The following is a 20,614-nucleotide window of genomic DNA, read 5'->3' on the forward strand; positions in this document are numbered from 1 at the left end:
TTGTGAAGCTCATATTAGTCGCATACAGTACGATCAGCAGCTGAAGAAGCACACAGAAACGGTCTTGTGTCGTGTGAAAAGTATTACTTTTGTCAAATGATGTCCAGTTAGTGAACGAATCGTTCTTGTGAATCGGATCTTTTAAATGAACCAAGTGACAAACTGGACTGGACGGAAACTGACTCAGATTGGATGCACAATGAAACCGAGAAATGAGCAGAGAAGATTCATGGCGGTAATGTAGTATGTAGTTAGTAATAATATTTATTAGAACTGTTGGTATTAGTAAAAAACAGCATGCTGAGAAATGTAAAAGAAGTTTAATATTGTTCATATAAATACACATTATAATTAGAATTTGGCTCATAATCGAAAACCCCATAATAAATAGCAATATATGCCTGTCTATATTTTTTGGCTGCTTTAGAGCAAGTACTATGCCATGCTAAGGATTCAGAGACCACTTTATAACGTAATCACGTTCGGACGTAAGGAATCAGGGAATCATTCAATTATAAAAAAAAGAAATCTGTATTCTGTATGAAATTCTTTTAAGTATATACAGGGTAAATACATTAGGAAGTAAGATATGTTTCCTGTGGGTTCCAGCACATGTGGTAGTAGATGGAAATGAGGAAGTGGATCATCTAGCAAAGGAGGTGCTGAAATTATCTTCTATAGAATGTAATATTCCGCTTTGTAAAGAAGTTAAGGCTATAATTAGAACAGCTATAAAAGGCAATTGGCAAGTACAATGAAATGAGGAGGAAAGAGGAAGACATCTTTATCAGATGCAAAATAAAATTGATTGTGAAAGAGGAAGTTGTGGCAGTAGAAGAAAAGACACAGTCATTACAAGACTCATCTCTCTTTCTTGTTTTCGGTTCTCATCCTTTGAACCCATTTAAGTGCCTTGTTCCCCCACACTAAAAAGAATGGGGTCACATGTGTTTTTAACTACCATGTTCAAGGCCCTGGACTTCAAAGGTCATTGAACCCAAGAGGTGCGGATGACCTTTGGGCTGGAAAAATGGTCTTGAAAAGTGAATACATATGAGAGGTTAGGATCATTGTTAAAAGCAATTCACTTTAGCTGTTGAGTTATTTAAATGCATGCCTCTCAGAAAGATTAGACAAAATATAGCTCTAGTTCTGTTTGTGATTTAGTGAGATAAAGACGTTCCATCTCCATCTCCAGGATGTCGTCTTTCTAAAAGAAAATGTTGCATATTTATCACCACAAGAGGTTGCTTTAAAATACTAAAGCTATCATGTTGCAGACCAGCACACATAACAAAGCCTCTGAGTCATTACTACCACAACTGGATTTTATTTCTTTTAGCTCTTTAGTCTCGGAAATACATGTTTACTTCCAATTTTGTATTATAACTATTCAAGATCATAATTACATACAGTATAGCAATTTTCTTTTACAATGGGTGCTTACAAAAACAGAAAAACAACACGTCTGGAAAATTGAAGCACGTCAGTTTGGGCTTCAGTCTGACCAGTTGAAATTTATTCTGTGCCATACATAATATAATAATCAATCAGTTTACATTGGTAATAACATGATCGTCAATTTTATAGTACAGTCATTCAGGAAATTAAAAAACAAAGGTTATTTATAAAGTGGAATAGGGTGACAGTCCTCTTTTACATTTGAGAAGTACTAAGGTCTACTTTAGAGCATTGTTCAGTTTCCATGTACAGACACTAAATCACATCCTTCCAAACTCTTATCACCATGTCCAGTGCTTCTCTAAAGAGAAACGAAATGTCCCTGCCTAAAATCAGCAGTAGTGTCCAAAGTAACAGCCTTATCATGGCGCAAATCAACAACTACAAAAGTTGTGTGCATTTCATCTGAGACACAAGATGGTATAAATTACATTTGAAAATAAGTCAAAGCAATGACTCCAAACAGAATTAAGTGTTAAGTTCAGTGTGCGTGTGTGTGTGTAACCAACAGGTCTGACGGATTATTTCCATAAAAAAAAAAAAGAAAAATTTGCAAAAGTAGATCACTAATGCTGTTTGAGCAGGTGTGTGTTTGCTTTGGGCTACTGTAAGCCACAAACGTGTCTCTTTATTTGAAAAGTCTATTTATTTTGCTTATTTGAAAGTTAAAACATATTTACTGTCATATTGTCCAGCATTATTTTAAAAGTCTAGGACAGAGAATACACTTAAGAGCAAAATACAGACAAGTGAGAGTACATGGAGAACAGGGAAAAAAAAACATACTGATTATACACACTGCAGGTATGTTTTAGAAACATGTACATACAAAGTAACGTATCAGAGTTTAATATATTATTTGGCATCACCTGTATGGCAATTAATTTTTTGTGTCAGAATGTTGCATGTGTACAGTACTCCATTGTGTACATGATTACATGCATATAGCAAAACAAAACCTGGATTCTGGAATGGGCTTTATTCTTTAGTACATAGTATCAAGAGACAGAGTCGGGTCACCGAAACATCCGTTCACACCGGTAGAAGTACAGTTACACAAACACACCCCTAAGAAAGGCAGTAAAGGCACATCTCCTATTATCTGGGAAGAAGTGCAACAAAAATAACAAAACAAAAAAAGCACAGGTGAGAAAACCATTGTCAAGTTCACAGTCGCCTGCTGGGCACCAGGGGCATCTTCATCAAGTATGGGGAGTCCTGATCTTGAGGTCCATCTACAAGTTTACAAGTTCGTGAGCCACAAACTGTTTCAAGCGCTCCAGGTACTGTCCATACAGCTCTACGTCATTGTGTCCCGCACCCTCCACCCACAGCGGCTCCACGGGCCGCTGGCAGCGCTCGTACAGGGCCAGTCCATGGGAAAAATCAATCACCTCGTCCTCCGTACCATGGATCACCAGCACCGGAGAGGTGACTTTAGAGATTTTATCAATGCTGAGGGAAATACAAAAACACATGAAAAGAGTGTTCTTTAGTACAATGTTGTTTAGTACAAAGTAATTTCTACTTAAGACAAAGTAACAATTTTTTTTGAAAGTGCTTTTTTGGATATCGAGTATTTTTCTTCAGCTGTATCACTTTTTTCCCCATTGAAGACAAACTAAAACAACAACAACTTAAAAATGCACATTGGTTGTCTTTTTAAAAGACAAGTATATCTATCTGAAATTTGCTCCTGACTTAATGGCTGGTCAATACACACTGGTAAAAATATTTTAGCTCATTTAAAATAATTATATAATTATTTCAAAGTACTAATTGCCCATATCTGCTTTTTATAATGAACTGTAGATTTACAGCAGTCTGGAAAAACTATAATAAAACAAAACGCAGTTCAAAGGTTTCTCATGTTATGCTTACCAATTGTTTTAGACTGAAAATACAGTAAAATAATAATACTATATTTTTTTCTATCTTATCTTTTTTTAATGTTTATTGCTGCATAAAAGTATTTATTTTATGGTAGTGCATGTATAACATAAACAAAATGGAAAAATTCTGTCACTAGAGGGCACACGATAACAACAATGGGGCAGAAAACAGATGAACCAACCAGGCGCCTTCTTCACAACATGGCTGCTCAAAGCAATACAAGTGTAAACAAACAGTGTGTGTCTAGTTGGTATGAGGTAATACACAAATTAGGGAAATATGTGACTGTGGTAAACATGAGAAAAAAGGAAAAACAGGCAAGTCTAAAGTAAAAACAGAGAGGCTCACTTGGGGAATGCGTCGAAGCAGTAAGTCTTCTTGGTGTCAGGAAAAGCCACCCGCATGCCTGAGGTCAGAGGGGAGTGGAGGATGACGGCAGCGCTCTCGTATCGAGAGGCCAGATCCACCGAAGGGACCGTACCAATGCTCTGGCCATAAATTATCACATTCTCTGGCCTGATTCCGTACCTAGAACACCACATTCAAATGATGAGTTCATAAACACATAGACTATCTGATGATGCTGCGATCAGAACATAATTATCATGAATCAAAGGTACAGGTGGTTCAACTGACTTTCAGAACCAGACAAACTGGGAAGTGGCCTTGGTGTTTGCTGGTTAACGTGAAAGACAATCTTTTGAAACACTGTTCTTAAACATTACGTAACCTTAACTGACATGCCTAATTTAAGTGGTATTGCGTTTATAAAAAAAAAAAAAAAAAAAAAGGCATAGGCGTGAGCCAAAATTTAAGAGCTTATACTAGACCGGAGAGTCATTAATCAAACCTTTCCTGTGATTCAAGCTGTTCGCTGTCTCTATTTCATTGCATTTCATCAAGTGATTGCTTAAAGGGGAAGTTCGAATTGAAGAAAAACTAAAAAATACTTTTTTTTTTTTTTAATGTATTTTTAGACAATACAGAGAGAGAAAAAAAATTTCTAGTTGATTTGAATTTCACATGACGTCTATTTATGCTACAAATTATGCTACAAGTGAATTATTTTATATTTATTTTATATATGATAAAATATAATATTATATATATATATATTATATTATATAATATATATATAAAATAATTCACTTGTAGCATAATTTGTAGCATAAATAGACATCATGTGAAATTCTATATATTATACACACACCCATGGGAAGTGGGGACATCCCATAGGTGTAATGGTTTTATACTGTACAAACTGTATATTCTATCGCCCTACACCAACCCTACACCTAACCCTCTCAGGAAACTTTGTGCATTTTTACTTTCTCAAAAAAACTCATTCTGTATGGTTTATAAGCGTTTTGAAAAATGGGGACATGGATTATTTCCTCATAAGTCACCCTCTCCTTGTAATACCCGTGTCATACCCATGTCATTATACAGAGTTGTGTCCTGATATGTCACAAAAACAAGAGCACACACACACACACACACACACACACAAATTTGTACATGAAGAAAATGTAAATAAAAATTGAAAAACAAATGAATAGATTTTTTTATACATCAAATATGCTTTCATATTATGGTGAGCAGTAACTAAGGAACAGTGAACTTAATGACATCAGAAGCTTTTTAGTTCACCACATAACAGTAATGACCTGATTACTGTCTGTATTAAAAAGCAATAAGCGCAGATGCTTTCAAGGAATCCAGTAAGATGCAAGAAACCAAGTTTCTCAGTTTCATTTCTCTTGTACAGTGATGCTAGCAGGAACATTTGTACTTAAATCAGCAAATGACAATGTGAATATCGAACAGAACGCTGGTTATCCCAGGGGGCGCTGTGTACGCATTCTATGCCTTATTTCAAGCGCATGATTACTTATTCAGCTGACTGCACTAAAAGTAGGACATATACTGATAATCCTATAGCAACCCATTATACAAACATGAAATACTGCACGCTGTGCAATTATACAGCACTGTAGTGCACCAAGAATATTGCTTTCAGTTCTCTAGCAAGCGCACACTTGACTGCTGTCTCGGTGGCAAACAGAAGGTCACAGAACATGCTTGAAGTTTAAACTGAAAATTGGAACTGTGTGACCAAAACCAATATAAATATTTACTTCTGAGTACAAGCGGCCCTCACAAGAAACATTATAAATTACAGTTCATCCACATACAGTGAGCTTTTGAGACCAATACAGTCATCAATTTTGTCCTCAGGGTAGGAAAAAATAAAATCACATGATTCTACATTACTCCATGAGGTCATGTGAGAGAAGAAAATTCAGAACCGCTCTTGGCATTGGCAGTAATAATTCATTACATTTTTTTTTTTTTGTAATATAAATAGTAAGTAAATAGTAAATAGTGATCCAACTTAAATCAAGTTTAAATAAAATAAATAAAAATAAATTAAGTTCTATAGCATTATTTTTAAGCCTTCTGAAGCCATAAAACAAATCGTGTGAGGAAAAGACCAAAATTCAACCTGCTCTGGAATTTTGCACACGGGTTAGACATGAGCTTTGGGAGAGTTGGACCATCAGTGAAAAATGCCTAGGATGCATTTACAGTTGACAGGTTTGGTTTGATTAATGAACTCTGGTGCGATTGCTCTGAACCAGTTTCACTTTGCCTTATGCTTTCTGTTTTGCATCTTTAGATTTGGTGTTAAAAATGATTGCATGAATGCTAAGTAAAGCAAAACTCAATTAATTTACCTTTTTAGTTCGGTACATTTGGTACATTCACTACAAGTGTACACACACACACGCACACACACACACACACACACACACACGCGCCTTTTAATTTGCACTGTTCCTCACACAAACCTACTGTATGACTTCAGAAGATACTTTTATAATAGTATTGTTTTTTTTATTATTATTATTCTTTCTTTTCAGGGCATGGTAATTACAAACTGTTGAGTCTGTAATGACCAAATTGGAAAAGTCCTAACTTTTCCTTTAAAAGTACATCTTCAGGGATCAAAAAGGACGTGCTTTCAGATTCAGCAGAACTCTGTCTGTGGAATTACTTTTATTCAGTCAGTGTTAGAAAGGGTTAGTAGGGCCTCAAAGACCTAATGAATAGTTTCTTCCATCACAACTTATTTTAATTTCATGCGGTCACTTCAGCACGTAGGTTATAAAGATAAGGGAATCAAATCAACACTATTTATCCCCATGGCAACAAATCATAAAATGACTACTGCGCTGATAAAAAGGTAACATGTAGCAAATCACCTTTATTACACGGCTCTGTGGAATACTTGATTCTGATTGGTCAGTTGCAACATTCCATGGTATGTTATCCCTAGATAACAACCCGTAAAAGATAACACAGGCTCATCGGGGAAACAGCAGTTGGCACTGTACTCTTGCTTGAACTATTTTTTTCTTGGTGGAAGCTTTGTGTCTGTTTAGCTAATAAAATATTAAAACTTGATTCAAAATGGTGCAAAATTGTTTAATTATGTCATCCTGGTATCGCGGACTCGCTCTCGTTCCATACAAACGCATTCATACAAATTTATGACATTTAGCTATACCTTTATGGCGTTATTTCCCTGTCAAATGTCGAGAGCGCATAATTGTAGCGCGAAAGTACATTAATATAATGCGCGAGTGTGAATCTCTCTGCTCGCGCACGGAATATAATGTGCAGAGCACGAATCTCTCTGCTCCCGCTGGGAATATAATGTGCGGAGCGCGAATCTCTCTGCTCGCGCGCTCTCAGATACACCTTGCTCTTGTAAGAATTTTCTCTGGGCTCGCTCAGAGAGTATGCCTGCACTTAAAACGTGTTCAGTGCAATCGCGAATCTCTCCTCTTTGCTTAAAGTAAGCTTGTATGTGCTTAGACTGCGTCCAGTGCGTTCGTGCATGGCCAAGTACTCTTCTCTTCGATTTCTTTCTCTTTGCTCTTGGCATAAACGCTGTCAAAACGACAACAACCAATCAAAAATAGGCTTTAACGACTGACCAATGAAAACGCGACATCGTACATGGAATCTTATTGGTTGATATTGAACCGCACATGGAACATTACATTTATTCATTTAGCAGACACATTTATCCAAAGCGACTTACAAATGAGGACAGTGGGAGCAATCAAAATATATATATTATATATATATACACACACATATACATACACACACACACACAAAATATATATGCATAATAAATGAAAAGAAAATAGAATACAAAAATATTAGAAAGGTAGTTAAATTTTTTTTTTAAGAATAGAATTAGAATAGTGAGTGTTAGAGGGTCAAATAAAGATAGAAGAGATGATAGAAGCCAGTGAGCCGATTCTTGAAGATGGCTAAGGACTCAGCTGCTCGGATTGAGTTGGGGAGGTCATTCCACCAGGAGGGAACATTTAATTTAAAAGTCCGTAAAAGTGAATTTGTGCATCTTTGGGATGGCACAATCAAGCGACGTTTACTTGCAGAACGCAAGCTTCTAGAGGGCACATAAGTCTGAAATAACAAATTTACGTAAATGGGTGCAGAGCCAGTGGTAGGTTTGTAGGCAAACATCAATGCCTTGAATTTTATGCGAGTAGCTACTGGAAGCCAGTTCAAATTGATAAACAGAGGTGTTACGTGTATTCTTTTTGGCTCATTAAAAATTAATCTTGAGTTGTGCAGCATGTTCTGAAAGAAAGGGCTTGATCTTCTTGATGTTGAATAAAGCAAATCTGCAGGATCGGACAGTTTTAGAAATGTGGTCTGAGAAAGTCAGCTGATCAATCATAACATGGAATAAATTCACTTGACGTTTAATCAAGACGAGCCGAGATGGATCCGCCGAATCGACGATCTCAGGAAACCAGTTTTATTTGTTTTGATGTTAAATGTCAAATGTATCGTCTTGATTGAACTTCAGTGAACTTATTCCATGTGATATGTGCGGTTCAATATCAACCAATAAGATTCCATGTACGATGTCGTGTTTTCATTGGTCAGTCATTGAAGCCTATTTCTGATTGGTTGTTGCTGTTTTGACAGCGTTTATGCCAAGAGCAAAGAGAAAGAAATTGAAGAGAAGAGTACTTGGCCATGCGCGAACGCACTGGACGCAGTCTAAGCACATACACGCTTACATTAAGCGAAGAGGTGAGATTCGCGATTGCACTGAACACGTTTTAAGTGCAGGCATACCCTCTGAGCAAGCCCAGAGAAAATTCTTACAAGAGCAAGGTGTATCTGAGAGCGCGCGCCCAGTTCCCGCGCGCGAGCAGAGAGATTCGCGCTCTGCACATTATATTCCGCGCGTGAGCAGAGAGATTCACGCTCTGCACATTATATTCCGTGCGCGAGCAGAGAGATTCGCGCTCTGCACATTATATTCCGCGAGCGAGCAGAGAGATTCGTGCTCGCGCACATTATATTCCGCGCGCGAGAAGAGAAATTCGCGCTACAATTATGCGCTCTCGACATTTGACAGGGAAATAACGCCTTATGACTTTTGTATGTTGTAATGTATTATAAGAGAACTAACAAACTGGTATGGTTTTAAAACATTTTTGTCTTAATTATTTTATTGTAGGGCAGCACGATATATATCGGCCGATGATTAATGCGCATCTCGTCAGTAAAGCCGTTATCTAATCAGCCGTAAATTCCATCAGGTGCGTGATTTCACATAGAGCAGCCGTTACAACACACATCCGTTGTTAACTGACAAGCTGCGCAAATCGAAGCTGATAAAGAATGAGGATTTGCCCAGCTTGTCAGTTAACAACAGCTCCGTGTAGTAACAGCTGCTCTATGTGAAATCACGCACCTGATGGAATTTACCGCTGATTAGACATCGGCTTTACTGATGAGATGAGCATTAATCATCAGCCGATATATATATCGTGCTCCCCTATTTTATTGGCTTAATTATTTTGTGGTGAAATGTTGTGTAATGCACCATTTCCCTTAAATGTCCGTCTAGTTTGAACTTGCTGCTTGTTTGCAACTGCTGTCTTCACGGAAGCTTTGCATTCAAATATTTCAACTCATATCAATATTTTGCATCTAATTATTTACTAATGTGGCAAGTAGCCGTGTAATAAGCGAGATAATGTACATCCAGCCAGTTGTTCTCCACTTTGCATTGGGGTCCTGATCACCCTGTAGGGGTTTACTCGGCAAGAACAACCTGCTGCATGTACATTATCCCTTACTTAACACGTTAATAACGCAGTTGGCTGACAGCAACTATAAAGTGATACAAAACCTGCTGTGTGACACCATCAGGAAGTAATTTTTCACTTCCTGGGTAGACAATGTTGCAATGACTGCAATGGGGCCTGTCCTTCCAGGGCTCACTGGGAATCAGTTGCTAGGCAACCAATCAATATTTGACTTTGAGAACTGGCTGCTGGCACCTCCCCCTCACCTCCCACAGCTCCATGAAAGAATTCTCGCAGGCTTCTTGAATGAGCTGCTCTCAGCCCTAAAATACTCACAAGCACAATGGTCATTGTCACTTCAGGAGGAAGGGGGGCACAGGGGTCTCATTCAGTACAGCTGCTACTGCTGGCTTCCGTGGCCTTTCCTTTAGGATATCAAAGTCATCGTTTTTGGAGGAGGAAGACAAAAGTAATTTCCTTTACATCTTCCTTCAACCGGACTTTTGGATGTAGAAGATAATACACGTCACTGCCATTTTGAAGACCAAACCAGATGGATCCGTTTTGTAGACGTTTACATATACTACCAAGTCTGGTTGCAAATACCTATATAGAAATGCACACAAACTAGCTTACTGCAATGGCTAGCTGCGATAACAGATGGTCCTATCCGGACCAACTCATTGGATATGAACCTGGCCCAAGTCAAGCCATTCAGGCAGCACCAAAGCATTGCAATGGAGTTCCCAGTGCCATTTGTTTTTCTTTTAATTGCTTAACAGATCAGTGCGTGTGTGTCTGTGCGTCAGCCCCACAAGATGTTTGACATTGACTCACCTGGCTGAGCAGACAGAAAGGTGTGGTTGTGCTACATTAACATAACGCAGTACAAACCATCCTGATCTTGATAAGTGTGGTTTGACATGGCATTTTCCCTGTAGCAGGGACTGCACTGACTGAGGACCTACAAAAGCATGAAGCTTGGGAACTGGGAAATCACTATGCGTTTACAATGTATTGGTACCATATTGGTTATAAGCCAATAGTCATTTCTCAAAAAATGTAATAGTATTGAATATTTAATTGGTTTTACTTATTTAGAGTCAGATCATCTTCTAGTACCAGATTAAATTAATGGCAAAAGATTATAAGTCCCTTTTGGGTCCTCTATGAATTTGGCATGAAATAAAAATGGATCCTATCAATTTTGAAAATGCACGTTTTAGATTTATTCACAAGTTTAATGAAATTTTTCTTTTTTTACTTCATAATCTTTAAATTAAAATGTCATATACTGTACCTCATCTTCCAGTGAAATGACAAATATCCAATCATTTAGCTCCTCTACAATTAACTCCAAGCTTGCGTGCAATGCCCACACAATCCATTTAACAACTGATGGATAGAACCACATCCTACAGTGGCCCAGTGGTGCACAACACCATGAAATCGGCACAAAAATAAACGCATAGGACTAACGGTGTTGTTTTTTGCTAATTTTGATTCCATTGCATTGAGCTAATTCCATTGTGTTGCGGCTTGTTTCTGTTGTGTTGAGCTAATTTCGTTGTGTTGTGACTTGATTGCATTGTGCTCAGCCAATTTCATTGTGTTGTGGAGATTTTGTTGTGTTGTACACTACTGGGCCACCGTAACATGCCCTCTGATATTTTTTCCTTTTTCGATAATCAAATACATGTAAATGTATATCACAATATTTATTAATAAATATTGTTAATAAATATAATTTATTAACCAGGTCAAGGAGCAAAAATGATAGATTAGATTAAAATAATACTAATAAAAACAATATTCACGAAGTCTCAGTCAAATATTTTTTACATAATGCCCTCTAAGTTGTAACTGATCATTGTGTACAGTAGGAATGGATGCCCAATCCGGTTCCAAGATCTACCTACAGGAAGAGTTCAGTTCCAGCCCTGCTCCAACACACCTGTGTGCAATTATTAAGTCCTCCTGAAGATCTTAATAGCTGGCTGAGGTGTGTTTGACCAGGGTTGGAGCTAAACTTTGCAGTAAGGTAGATCTCCAGGATTGGTCACAACTGCTGTCCGGTCTATGAGTTTCTTCTCACATAAAAGTCAAATTAATATTTAATGTTAATTTATTTATAAAGTAGCAGAATAAACATACAGTTAGCCGTACATCATCATAAAATAGTCACAGGCAGCACGATCAGGTCTTGAAGTAAACGGACATGGGACAACTAAACTGTGATCATTCTACTCGACGTAAGAGTTGCTTTTTGTGATTGCAAATCATTCATCACTGGCAACTCAACAAAGGGAAGAGCAAAAAAGCTGATTTTGTCACTCTTCATGGTCTGATAAGCACTCTCGTCTCTTGAGATCAGATGGAGAATTTCCAAGTCAAATGTATTCAACAGACATCTAAAGGCAGGTGCTCTTTATGTGTGCTCTTATAGTGACATTTAATCCACCAAAACCTGAAGAGCAGATGAAAACCCAATGCCCTCACACAAATCTAACTGAAATGTCTGCCTGTAAACATGCTATACTGCAGCATTCATTTTACTTTTTTTGTTTAAAAAAAAATCCTCTCACACCACTGCGGAGTATCAATTAAGAGGTTTGGAGACATGTTATCATATTTGGTTGTTAAGATATTTCATAGGTTAGCTATAAAATTATTATTTTTTAAATTGTTTTTATTCTATTATTCTATTTTTTTATTCTTTATTATTCTTTTTTTTCTAATTTGGATTCTCAAGATCCTGCAATCCTCTAATTGAGCATAATGACATTGGGTCATAAGACATTGCTTAAAAGAATTTTTATTTTTTTTGTATTTGCTGTAATGCAATGCGTTTATGCACTTTAATGTAAAAAAAAAAAAGAAGAAAAAAAAACACCTTTCCACATACTGTACATTGTTTCTCCTATATGCCCCGTCTTCCTGAAACATTGATTTTTACAAATCTCATCGTTCTGAAAAGCGAGGTATGCTCTGATTGGCCAGCTGTCCAGTGCGTTGTGATTGGCCGAATGCCTCGAGCATGGAACAGAAATGTTACGCCCCTTACCATACTGTAATGCTGTGTCCCGGCGCGATGACACAAAACCAATAAAACAAATTAAAAATTAGGCATTTGTTGCATCCAGTGGGGGACATAAGTCATTATAATAAATAATTATACTATATTTTAACACGTTGCATATCGTGCTCAACATAAATCATGTTGTGATCAGAGAAATGACAAACAACAAGCGCTACTCTACACTGCTCAAAACTCGAGTTTGAATTGTCAGTGGCAAATTATTTTAATATGAAAACGTACTTGTGAGTCAGAAGCGCCAGACCATCCTTGCAAAGTTGGAACTGCCTCACATTATAGAAAAAGCCTTTGTGTGTAGACGGCATTTTAGGCTTCTCTTCCAGGTCCAGGAAACAGTGCTCTGTAAAATGCGCTGCACATATTTGAATATTTGGGATGAACTGTTCTGAAACAGTGTTGTAAATACAACTTTACCACTGATTTCTAGTTGTGCCCTCTTTTGGAAGACCAAACTAAATAGTTTAGATATCTGCGAAACACACAGAGTCTCCACGACATGACAGCAACAATACTACAGCGAGAGTTAAAAGTTATGCCTTCTTTCTTTGCGTGAACATTTGGGCAGCGTTATGCAAATCTTCCCACATCGTGACGTAGACATGTTGGGGCGTTTAAACAAAGAGTTTTAGGAGGGCATGGACGAGTCTTAACTTTGGGTTTGAGACTTTAGTCTTTGCAAGTTTAGGGAATGAACAGAACAGAAAGGAAAACTTAAAATCACATCATATGACCTCTTTAACACAAAAAAAGCAGGCATGCTGCCCATCTCTGACAGAATGAGATTAAAATGCCAATTATCCTCCAAAAAAAGGTGGGGAAAGAAGAATACAATGGCGGACTATCAAGCTTTTTCTTGAAAAGGACAAAAAATCTGTTTCTATTAATAAAGAAAAAAAAAATCCCAGCAGGAGACACAGAAGATTTGAACGGATTGGCCTACTTACTCCTACTCCTCTCTCAAAACACACTGAACACCTTACACATACATATACGGAAGCACGCAAATGATTAGAAGTGAAAACAGTTAAAGTTAAATTCTTCTGAGTGGCAGTCAGACTGGATTATCTACATGTTAATCTGAATCATGTGCTTGAGTGGGATGATCCAGCTTGATATGGCAATGCGTGGGAACATTAAAAGTGACCAGAAGAACAGCGTGGGACTGCTTCATGAGGTACAACCCAACCCCCTGGGATTTGACTTGTCAAACAGCGTGGACTGTGTTCAAGAGCATCAGCTGTGCTTTCCGACACCACATGCATGAAAGCACACATATACGGGTTCAACAGCAGAACAGGCACGTGGCTGATTCACAAACGTACCCAAAACATTAATGTGTTTACAGCACAAAGCTTCTTTGTAGGTTTTTCTCTCTCTTGCATGAAGGAAGCTGCTACATCGAATTGCACAGGATTAACAGAACTAAATTCTCATGACCAGCAACCACAAAAGACACGCATACATAGAAAGACCGATAAGAATTTGGAGCACATGATAAAATGAATGGCCTTGAGATAGACTCTGTATGTCCACAGAGTCAAATACCCAGCTGACACTGGGGAAAAAAAACATGTGTCTATGAGGAAATGAAACCTTCCTTTGCTGCACACTACAGAAAACTAAACAACCGCAATCTGAATCAAATCATGACTCTTGACTTTCTGAGAGGCACAATTTTTATTGTAAGCATTTAAAAGATGCACAGGACATTTGGATGGGGGGCGGGGTCTAAGAGGTAGAGGCCATATTAAATACATCCCCCAAGCCCTTGGGATCCACGAGGACAAAGACACATCAGATACCAGAGAACATACAAAAATATTTGAGCCTTGGCCTGAAAAGCAAACCAAGACACTGACTAGACCAGAAGCATACTAATCTACTTCACAGATCCATAAAAAAAAAAAGGATGGGTAGTATAAGGGTTGTGAAAAACTATATATTTTCGAAACCGACTAGTTGGTGATTTGAGATAGTTTTAGGTTCACTTGACATGTTTCAAAGTGTAATGTACACAAAACATTTTCTTGCGCTTCCAGACCAGAGTAAGAAGCACGATCTTGTGTTCAAACACAGCTAGACGGTACACAACGGAACAGAACACAGAGTGTCAATGCAAGTTTTTAAAAGCTGAACTATATTTAACTTAACACAGCGTCTTAAAAAAAATTAAATATGCGATACATTAATTGTGCTTTAAGAAATGGTTACCTTAAGCACACATCTGTCTAGCAACAAAAAGGCAGAGTTAAAAATATAAAAACGATAAGAGCTAAACATACCGAGTTATTCAGCAGGGATGCATTAAACTGATCACGAGTGACAGTAACAAAACATTTATCTAACAAAAAAAATAAAAATAACTTCAAATAACTGGTGTTCTTTTTTATTTGATCATATGATTCTGAAGACTGGAGTGATGGCTGCTGAAAATTCAGCAGAAAAAAAAAAGTGTCTAAATACTGAACAGACACTCTTAGGAAGTTTGGACAAAGGCCAATGTTAGTTTAGACAAGGCAAATGTCATGCACTAACTCACCTTGTTCGTAGTGCGTGCCATGCAGCATCCACATCAGCATACAAATTCTTCTCCGAAGGCTTCCCTGAGCTTGCCCCGTAACCCGAGTAGTCATAGGAGAACACGTTACAGTTGATGCGGGATCCAAGGCCGATGTAGAAGCTACTCATCTGACCCAAGTCTACAGCGTTACCATGGGAAAACAACAAGGTGTAGCGAGCATTTGGAGAACATCGCACAAACATACAAGCGATTCGGTTCCCTCTAGATGTCCGGGTCATGAAGCACTCGATGGCGTCCTTCTCCCGGGCAGAATACTGCCAATCCGCGCGTTCGGAAAGATGGAGGGTCCAGTGGCTGCCGCTTTCATCGCACATCAGGGTGTAAGTGGGCTCCGGCGGAAGGAAGGCCAGCTTGGAAGCTATTCTGCTCGGGCACGGCGGACAGCAGAAAAGGCAACATAGCTCACTCAAAGACAGGTGATTCATCCTTCACTTGAGAAGAACACAGCAGATTGGAAAATGAGTAGGGTGGAAACACAAAGTACAATACAGATGTGTCTTAAAGGGACAGTTCAAATATTTTAATTCTGCCAGTTACATTTCAAACCTGTATGACTTTATTATAAGGAATACATAATTTGATATTTTGAAAGATGTCAGTGTTTTTTGTTCATACAATTCATGTCAATGTAGTCCTATGTTGTTTTGATTCTCAGTGTTTGGAATAACAACTAAAGTAGTAAATGAAAATTAATTTCCATTAAAAGTAAATTTTTAAAGGTGAAGCATCAAGAGTGTAATCTGCATAGTCAGAGGAGAAAGAACCTAAACTTAACTAAACTTAATTACACATATCATCTTTATCATCTCAATAAGCGCACACACACCATATATGCAAACAATATTTACTCAAAGAAGACTATAATAGTTTACTTAAAGATTAGACCTGTTAGTTATTCTCCACTGAACTAGACAGTAACATCTAGTAGACCAATACAATGGTTAAGTATGTCCTTGAATTGTTTAAACCCTCAGTAACTATTTTAAATGTGCATTTTGTTAGGACACATAATACAATCGAAACAGCATCTAGGGTGAAACTAAACAGATTTCATTAACAAAAATGTTCAATATTCACTCCAGGTCTGCAGCGCATGCAATTTCTATATTGGTGCTAAATTGATGTCATTAATAATGACTCTCAGACTTCACCCTTAGGATAGGTCTTGACGTGTGCTATCATTGATCAGATCACTTTATCTCTGAGTCATGGCAGCTGAAATCACCCTCATGTTTTGGCAGAGGTGGAAAGTAACGAATTACATTTACTCGCGTTACTGTAATTGAGTAGCTTTTTTGTGTACTAATACTTTTTAAAGTAAATTTTTAAATCTGTAATTTTACTTTTACTTAAGTATATTTTGTTTAAAGTATTGTACTTCGCTACATTTTAAAACACATTAATTACTGAGTAAAAAAAAAAATCGCTCCCTGGAAACTACGTCAGTAAATAATGGGCAGGAGGGCAAACTGGCGCTAAAATCAGAAGAAAGATGCAGACGGTAGTGGTGGAAATTATGATTCTTTCTAGAGATTCGTTCATTTTCAGTTCGTTCACCAAAATGATTCGTTCAGAATCGTTCACTGATTCGTTCAGTGATCATTTCTTGGTATTACACAAAATATGCCAGCAGGTGGCGAAAAAAGAGTGTATTATGTGTTATGTCTTTAGTCAACGAACGTATTCACTTGTTACAAAAACTGATCTGGCTTTATTAAAATGTGTGTATAATCGCATTCAATATATAAAGTCTAATTAAGTTGTTCAGATGAACAAAGCACAAGGTTTTCTTGCCTAATTAGCATTTTAATTGTTTGGTCAGACAATTTGTATATTATATATTCACATTTTAAATCGGGGATTAAACGTGGAGTTGCTAAATATCAAAACAAGCGTATGTGCACAGTAACTGTAACTGCGCTTTGCATTTTGCGAGATTGACATGCTAAATGGCAGACTAACCCAGTTTACTCTCATTCATTTTGTTCACAAACGAGATAAGCGATGTACCAGTTAATTTCATTCACGAACGACATGTATCCGTTCATTCAGGTTCACGAATGACATGTGTGCCAGTTCAGTCATTTCATTCACGAACGAGATGTACTAAATCATTCAACTCGTTCACGAACGATAAGATCTCTAGATCTTGTTCAGACTCATATGAAACTCGTTAATTGAAGGGCGTATTCGCTCACTACATTCAACAAATCACATGCTCTGTCAAATCTCATACTCAAAGGCTATTGGCTCGAGGTTGTAACTCTTTGACAGGATGAAATGGTTGTTACTCGGTTCACTGAGCTGCGCATGCGCTGCTTATAGCGCCGCACTGCTGTGGAGGGAGTAACTTCAGTGAACGATTCGTTCAACTAAAAGATTCGTTCAAAAAGAACGATTCGTTCACGAACGACACATCACTAGCAGACGGTCAAAACAGGCGTTAGTGGTGCAGACACCGCTGAAAACGAAACCCCGTCATATTCTGAAGTTGAACTCGAAGGAAATGAAGTGAACCCCTGGCCATATGTATGCTCTATTATGCAGTGTAAACTGTACTTGCCTAGGAAGACCAAACTAGCAGCTTATAAAATCTCGACAAGACATCAACCCTTCGCAAGAATGTAGAGCTAAGCTAAATGATTGCATCGTTGCACTGGTGGTTAAAATGAAGCTTTGACATTTTAGCAAGAGGTTTTGCACAAATTAGCCAAAAAGACAGTGGTGAGGAGTGTGCTATATATATATAGTCTGCGATAATATCATATTTTTTGTTTTAATGATGTGCGCGCGCATTTATAGTGCGTTCTTTCACTGTGATTCAGTCTCCTAAAATGCATTTAGAATGATCACAAAATTGAAGATATAGGGGCAGAAAATTCACATATTTATATAATTTCATATATTAAATCAAAATCACACAAAGAATGCCGTCTTTTCCTCCAAAAATCATCATGAATATATACATACATACATATATATAACAGTTCAGTAAACACGTTAATTAAGAGACTTGCGTTTTAGACACCATATTGCCTTTTTTAGCTCTATTTCTACAACAGAAAATAATTCCAAACACAGTCACCAAAGCACAGTTTTGGGTCTCTGAGCAACGTGACAGTGTTTCGTTCCTGAATGAATCAACCGTTTAAATGATTCGGTTCAATCGCAATGACTCACTTATTAACAGTGACTTGCTGACACATACTGGCCATTTTAATTTCACATTTAAAGTATCATTTTTTAAATTATGAATTTCTTATCATTTCAAATGAGTATTCAACATTTTATGTCTTGTATATCAAAACATTATTCATGCATTTGTAACTGCAGGTTAAATGCATTCTTGTCCTGCACTAAACAGTGTAATACATCTAAATGCCACTTCCAATGAATCTTCTGCATTTCCTCTGCATTAAAAGATGAGTTTGTTGATACTTATTTGCCTGGTAACAGCCCAAATGTTTTATTATTCTAAATAACTGATTCCTTTAATTAAAAACAACTAGTTTGAGATTAATAGACCTATCCCAGGGGTGTCAAACTCAGTTCCTGGAGGGCCGTAGCCCTGCAGAGTTTAGTTCTAACCCTGCTCCAGCACACATATCATGTAGTTTTCAAATAAACCTAAATAATTAGATTAGCTGGATCAGGTGTGTTTAATTAGGGTTAAATCTAAACTGTGCAGGACTGTGGCCCTCCAGGAACTGAGTTTGACACCCTTGGTCTGTCCCATTTTTGACTCCCTCCCACTGTTAAAATGTAACTAAGTAATTTTTACTCTGAGTAAATTTTAAATGAGCTACTTTTTACTTTTACTTGAGTTGATTTTTAGACTGGTACTTTTACTTGTACTTAAGTAAAATTTCATTAATGTAATGGTACTTTTACTTGAGTAGAATATTTTTGTACTCTTTCCACCTCTGTGTTTTGGTTTCTGAGAAGAAGACATAGAAATATCCAGTGTTTCACAAATCTGGAAAACGTTTCAGTGATCCACATTGCTGCTTCCAAATATCCTCAAAAAAAAAAAAAAATAAAAAAAAAAATGAAAAAAAAACAGTCTGAAAACTGCTTCACCTTAATATGAACTCCAAATAGGTGACATCACATCAAAATAACCGTTTTATAATTTTTTTTCAACTAGCAGAGTGAAAATAACAATGTGAATATGACCCAGATCTGACCCATGATAATCAAATCCCCACCCTCAGTTTATTAAGCAGGAAACCATCTTGTTGTTTGGGTGTTTTGGACTTCATCACAATGAAGGGAAAGCAAAAGCTAAAAAGCATCCTTACAATATTACATAACACACGACATCCAAAATGATTGGCTGAGGTTAATATTTTTTATATTAAAGATCTTAATGGGTGGGAATTTAAAAAAAATGTTATTTCAATCACTTTTTTTTTAAAGATTCTTTCTCACTTAAGTATTAAACAAACACTTGGTCCGCTGAAATATAAAGGTATTAAAATAAATATTAGAGACTGGTTTATTATAATAGATATATATCTATAAAACATGTAAGTATTCGACAGCATCATCAACATAGTTATTTAGGTATCAGAGAACGACACTAACCTCAATTGAATAAAAAGTGTTTGCTAACTGAAAAAAGCTTAGTTAACATTTTAATTCTATTATCTAAGAAGTGTAACGGCTTAATTGAAAAGGCTGAAAAGCGAGCTATTTGAATAGCTTGGTCAGCTAATTAAAACCTTACTCTACCTGTAGATGATGAAGACGTTGGTGAAAGCAGAAACGCTTTGATCTGGTGAAGTCACTGTATTAGATGGTTCAAATATGAGATTCACTTTAACCGATCACTCAGTCCACTTAGCCAGATCAAGAGTCCCTCAAAAGCTGCCTCTGGTCCGTCCGATTTGTCAACATGTGGTCAGTGTTTCATGATCCAACGATATCAAAAGACTGGCGGTGTTAATATAATCGTGACGTTATTTAATGGACCAGAATTTGTAATCTAATCCGTCCGGTGCTGGTGATCTCATCTCACACCAACGCGTGCCCAAAGCTGGCTGGCTTTCTTCTGATTTTCTTGAGGAATGCCGGATATCAACGTCAACGATGAACGCTCTAATGACCAATCAGATTAAAGGAGAGATATGCTCGACCAATCACACGCGTCCTCGCTGCGGCTGCACACGAACGGTGTGATTAATGATTTTACCGTCGTTGATTGTAAACATAGATAATTATACATTTGTTGAGCTACCAAGAATTAAATATTAGAGCTCATTTTTAACGTTAGCTGTGTTTCCTGAAATTATTAATCTTTCGTTTGAAGGTGAAAACCATTAGCCAATTGCTAACGTTATTTATTTCTGCTATTTTCGCATTGCGTCAATAACCACTTTAACGTGTGATGCCACGCGGTCAGAAAAAAAGGTAAATACTAAAATAAGT

General features: G+C 37.3%; 1 protein-coding gene across 2 annotated transcripts; it reads right to left on the bottom strand.

Moving 5' to 3' along the window:
* Positions 1-1,310: 1,310 nt before the first annotated feature.
* Positions 1,311-20,249, bottom strand: abhd17b (abhydrolase domain containing 17B, depalmitoylase). 2 transcript variants are annotated; one of them, XM_059550919.1, is made up of 4 exons: positions 19,919-20,249; positions 15,143-15,610; positions 3,703-3,882; positions 1,311-2,916 (listed from the first exon to the last, which is right to left on the bottom strand). In XM_059550919.1, the coding sequence occupies exons 2-4, from the start codon at positions 15,607-15,609 to the stop codon at positions 2,697-2,699; spliced, it is 867 nt and encodes a 288-aa protein (XP_059406902.1). In that variant the 5' UTR covers position 15,610; positions 19,919-20,249; the 3' UTR covers positions 1,311-2,696. The 2 variants fall into 2 exon arrangements, with proteins under 2 accessions (XP_059406902.1, XP_059406901.1); XM_059550918.1 differs by having other exon boundaries at positions 15,143-15,615; positions 19,919-20,247.
* Between the last annotated feature and the right edge of the window lie 365 nt (positions 20,250-20,614).

Source organism: Carassius carassius, chromosome 5 (assembly GCF_963082965.1).
Source record: "Carassius carassius chromosome 5, fCarCar2.1, whole genome shotgun sequence".
NCBI lineage: Eukaryota > Metazoa > Chordata > Actinopteri > Cypriniformes > Cyprinidae > Carassius > Carassius carassius.

Bases quoted from the DNA above. Each gene is read 5' to 3' on its own strand.
- abhd17b (XM_059550919.1), bottom strand. From the start codon at position 15,609: ATGAATCACCTGTCTTTGAGTGAGCTATGTTGCCTTTTCTGCTGTCCG. The intron at 3,883-15,142 runs GTGAGTTAGTGC...GTGGTGTTCTAG, and splicing joins TGGCACGCACTACGAACAAG to GTACGGAATCAGGCCAGAGA. The intron at 2,917-3,702 runs GTGAGCCTCTCT...TATTTCCCTCAG, and splicing joins TGCTTCGACGCATTCCCCAA to CATTGATAAAATCTCTAAAG.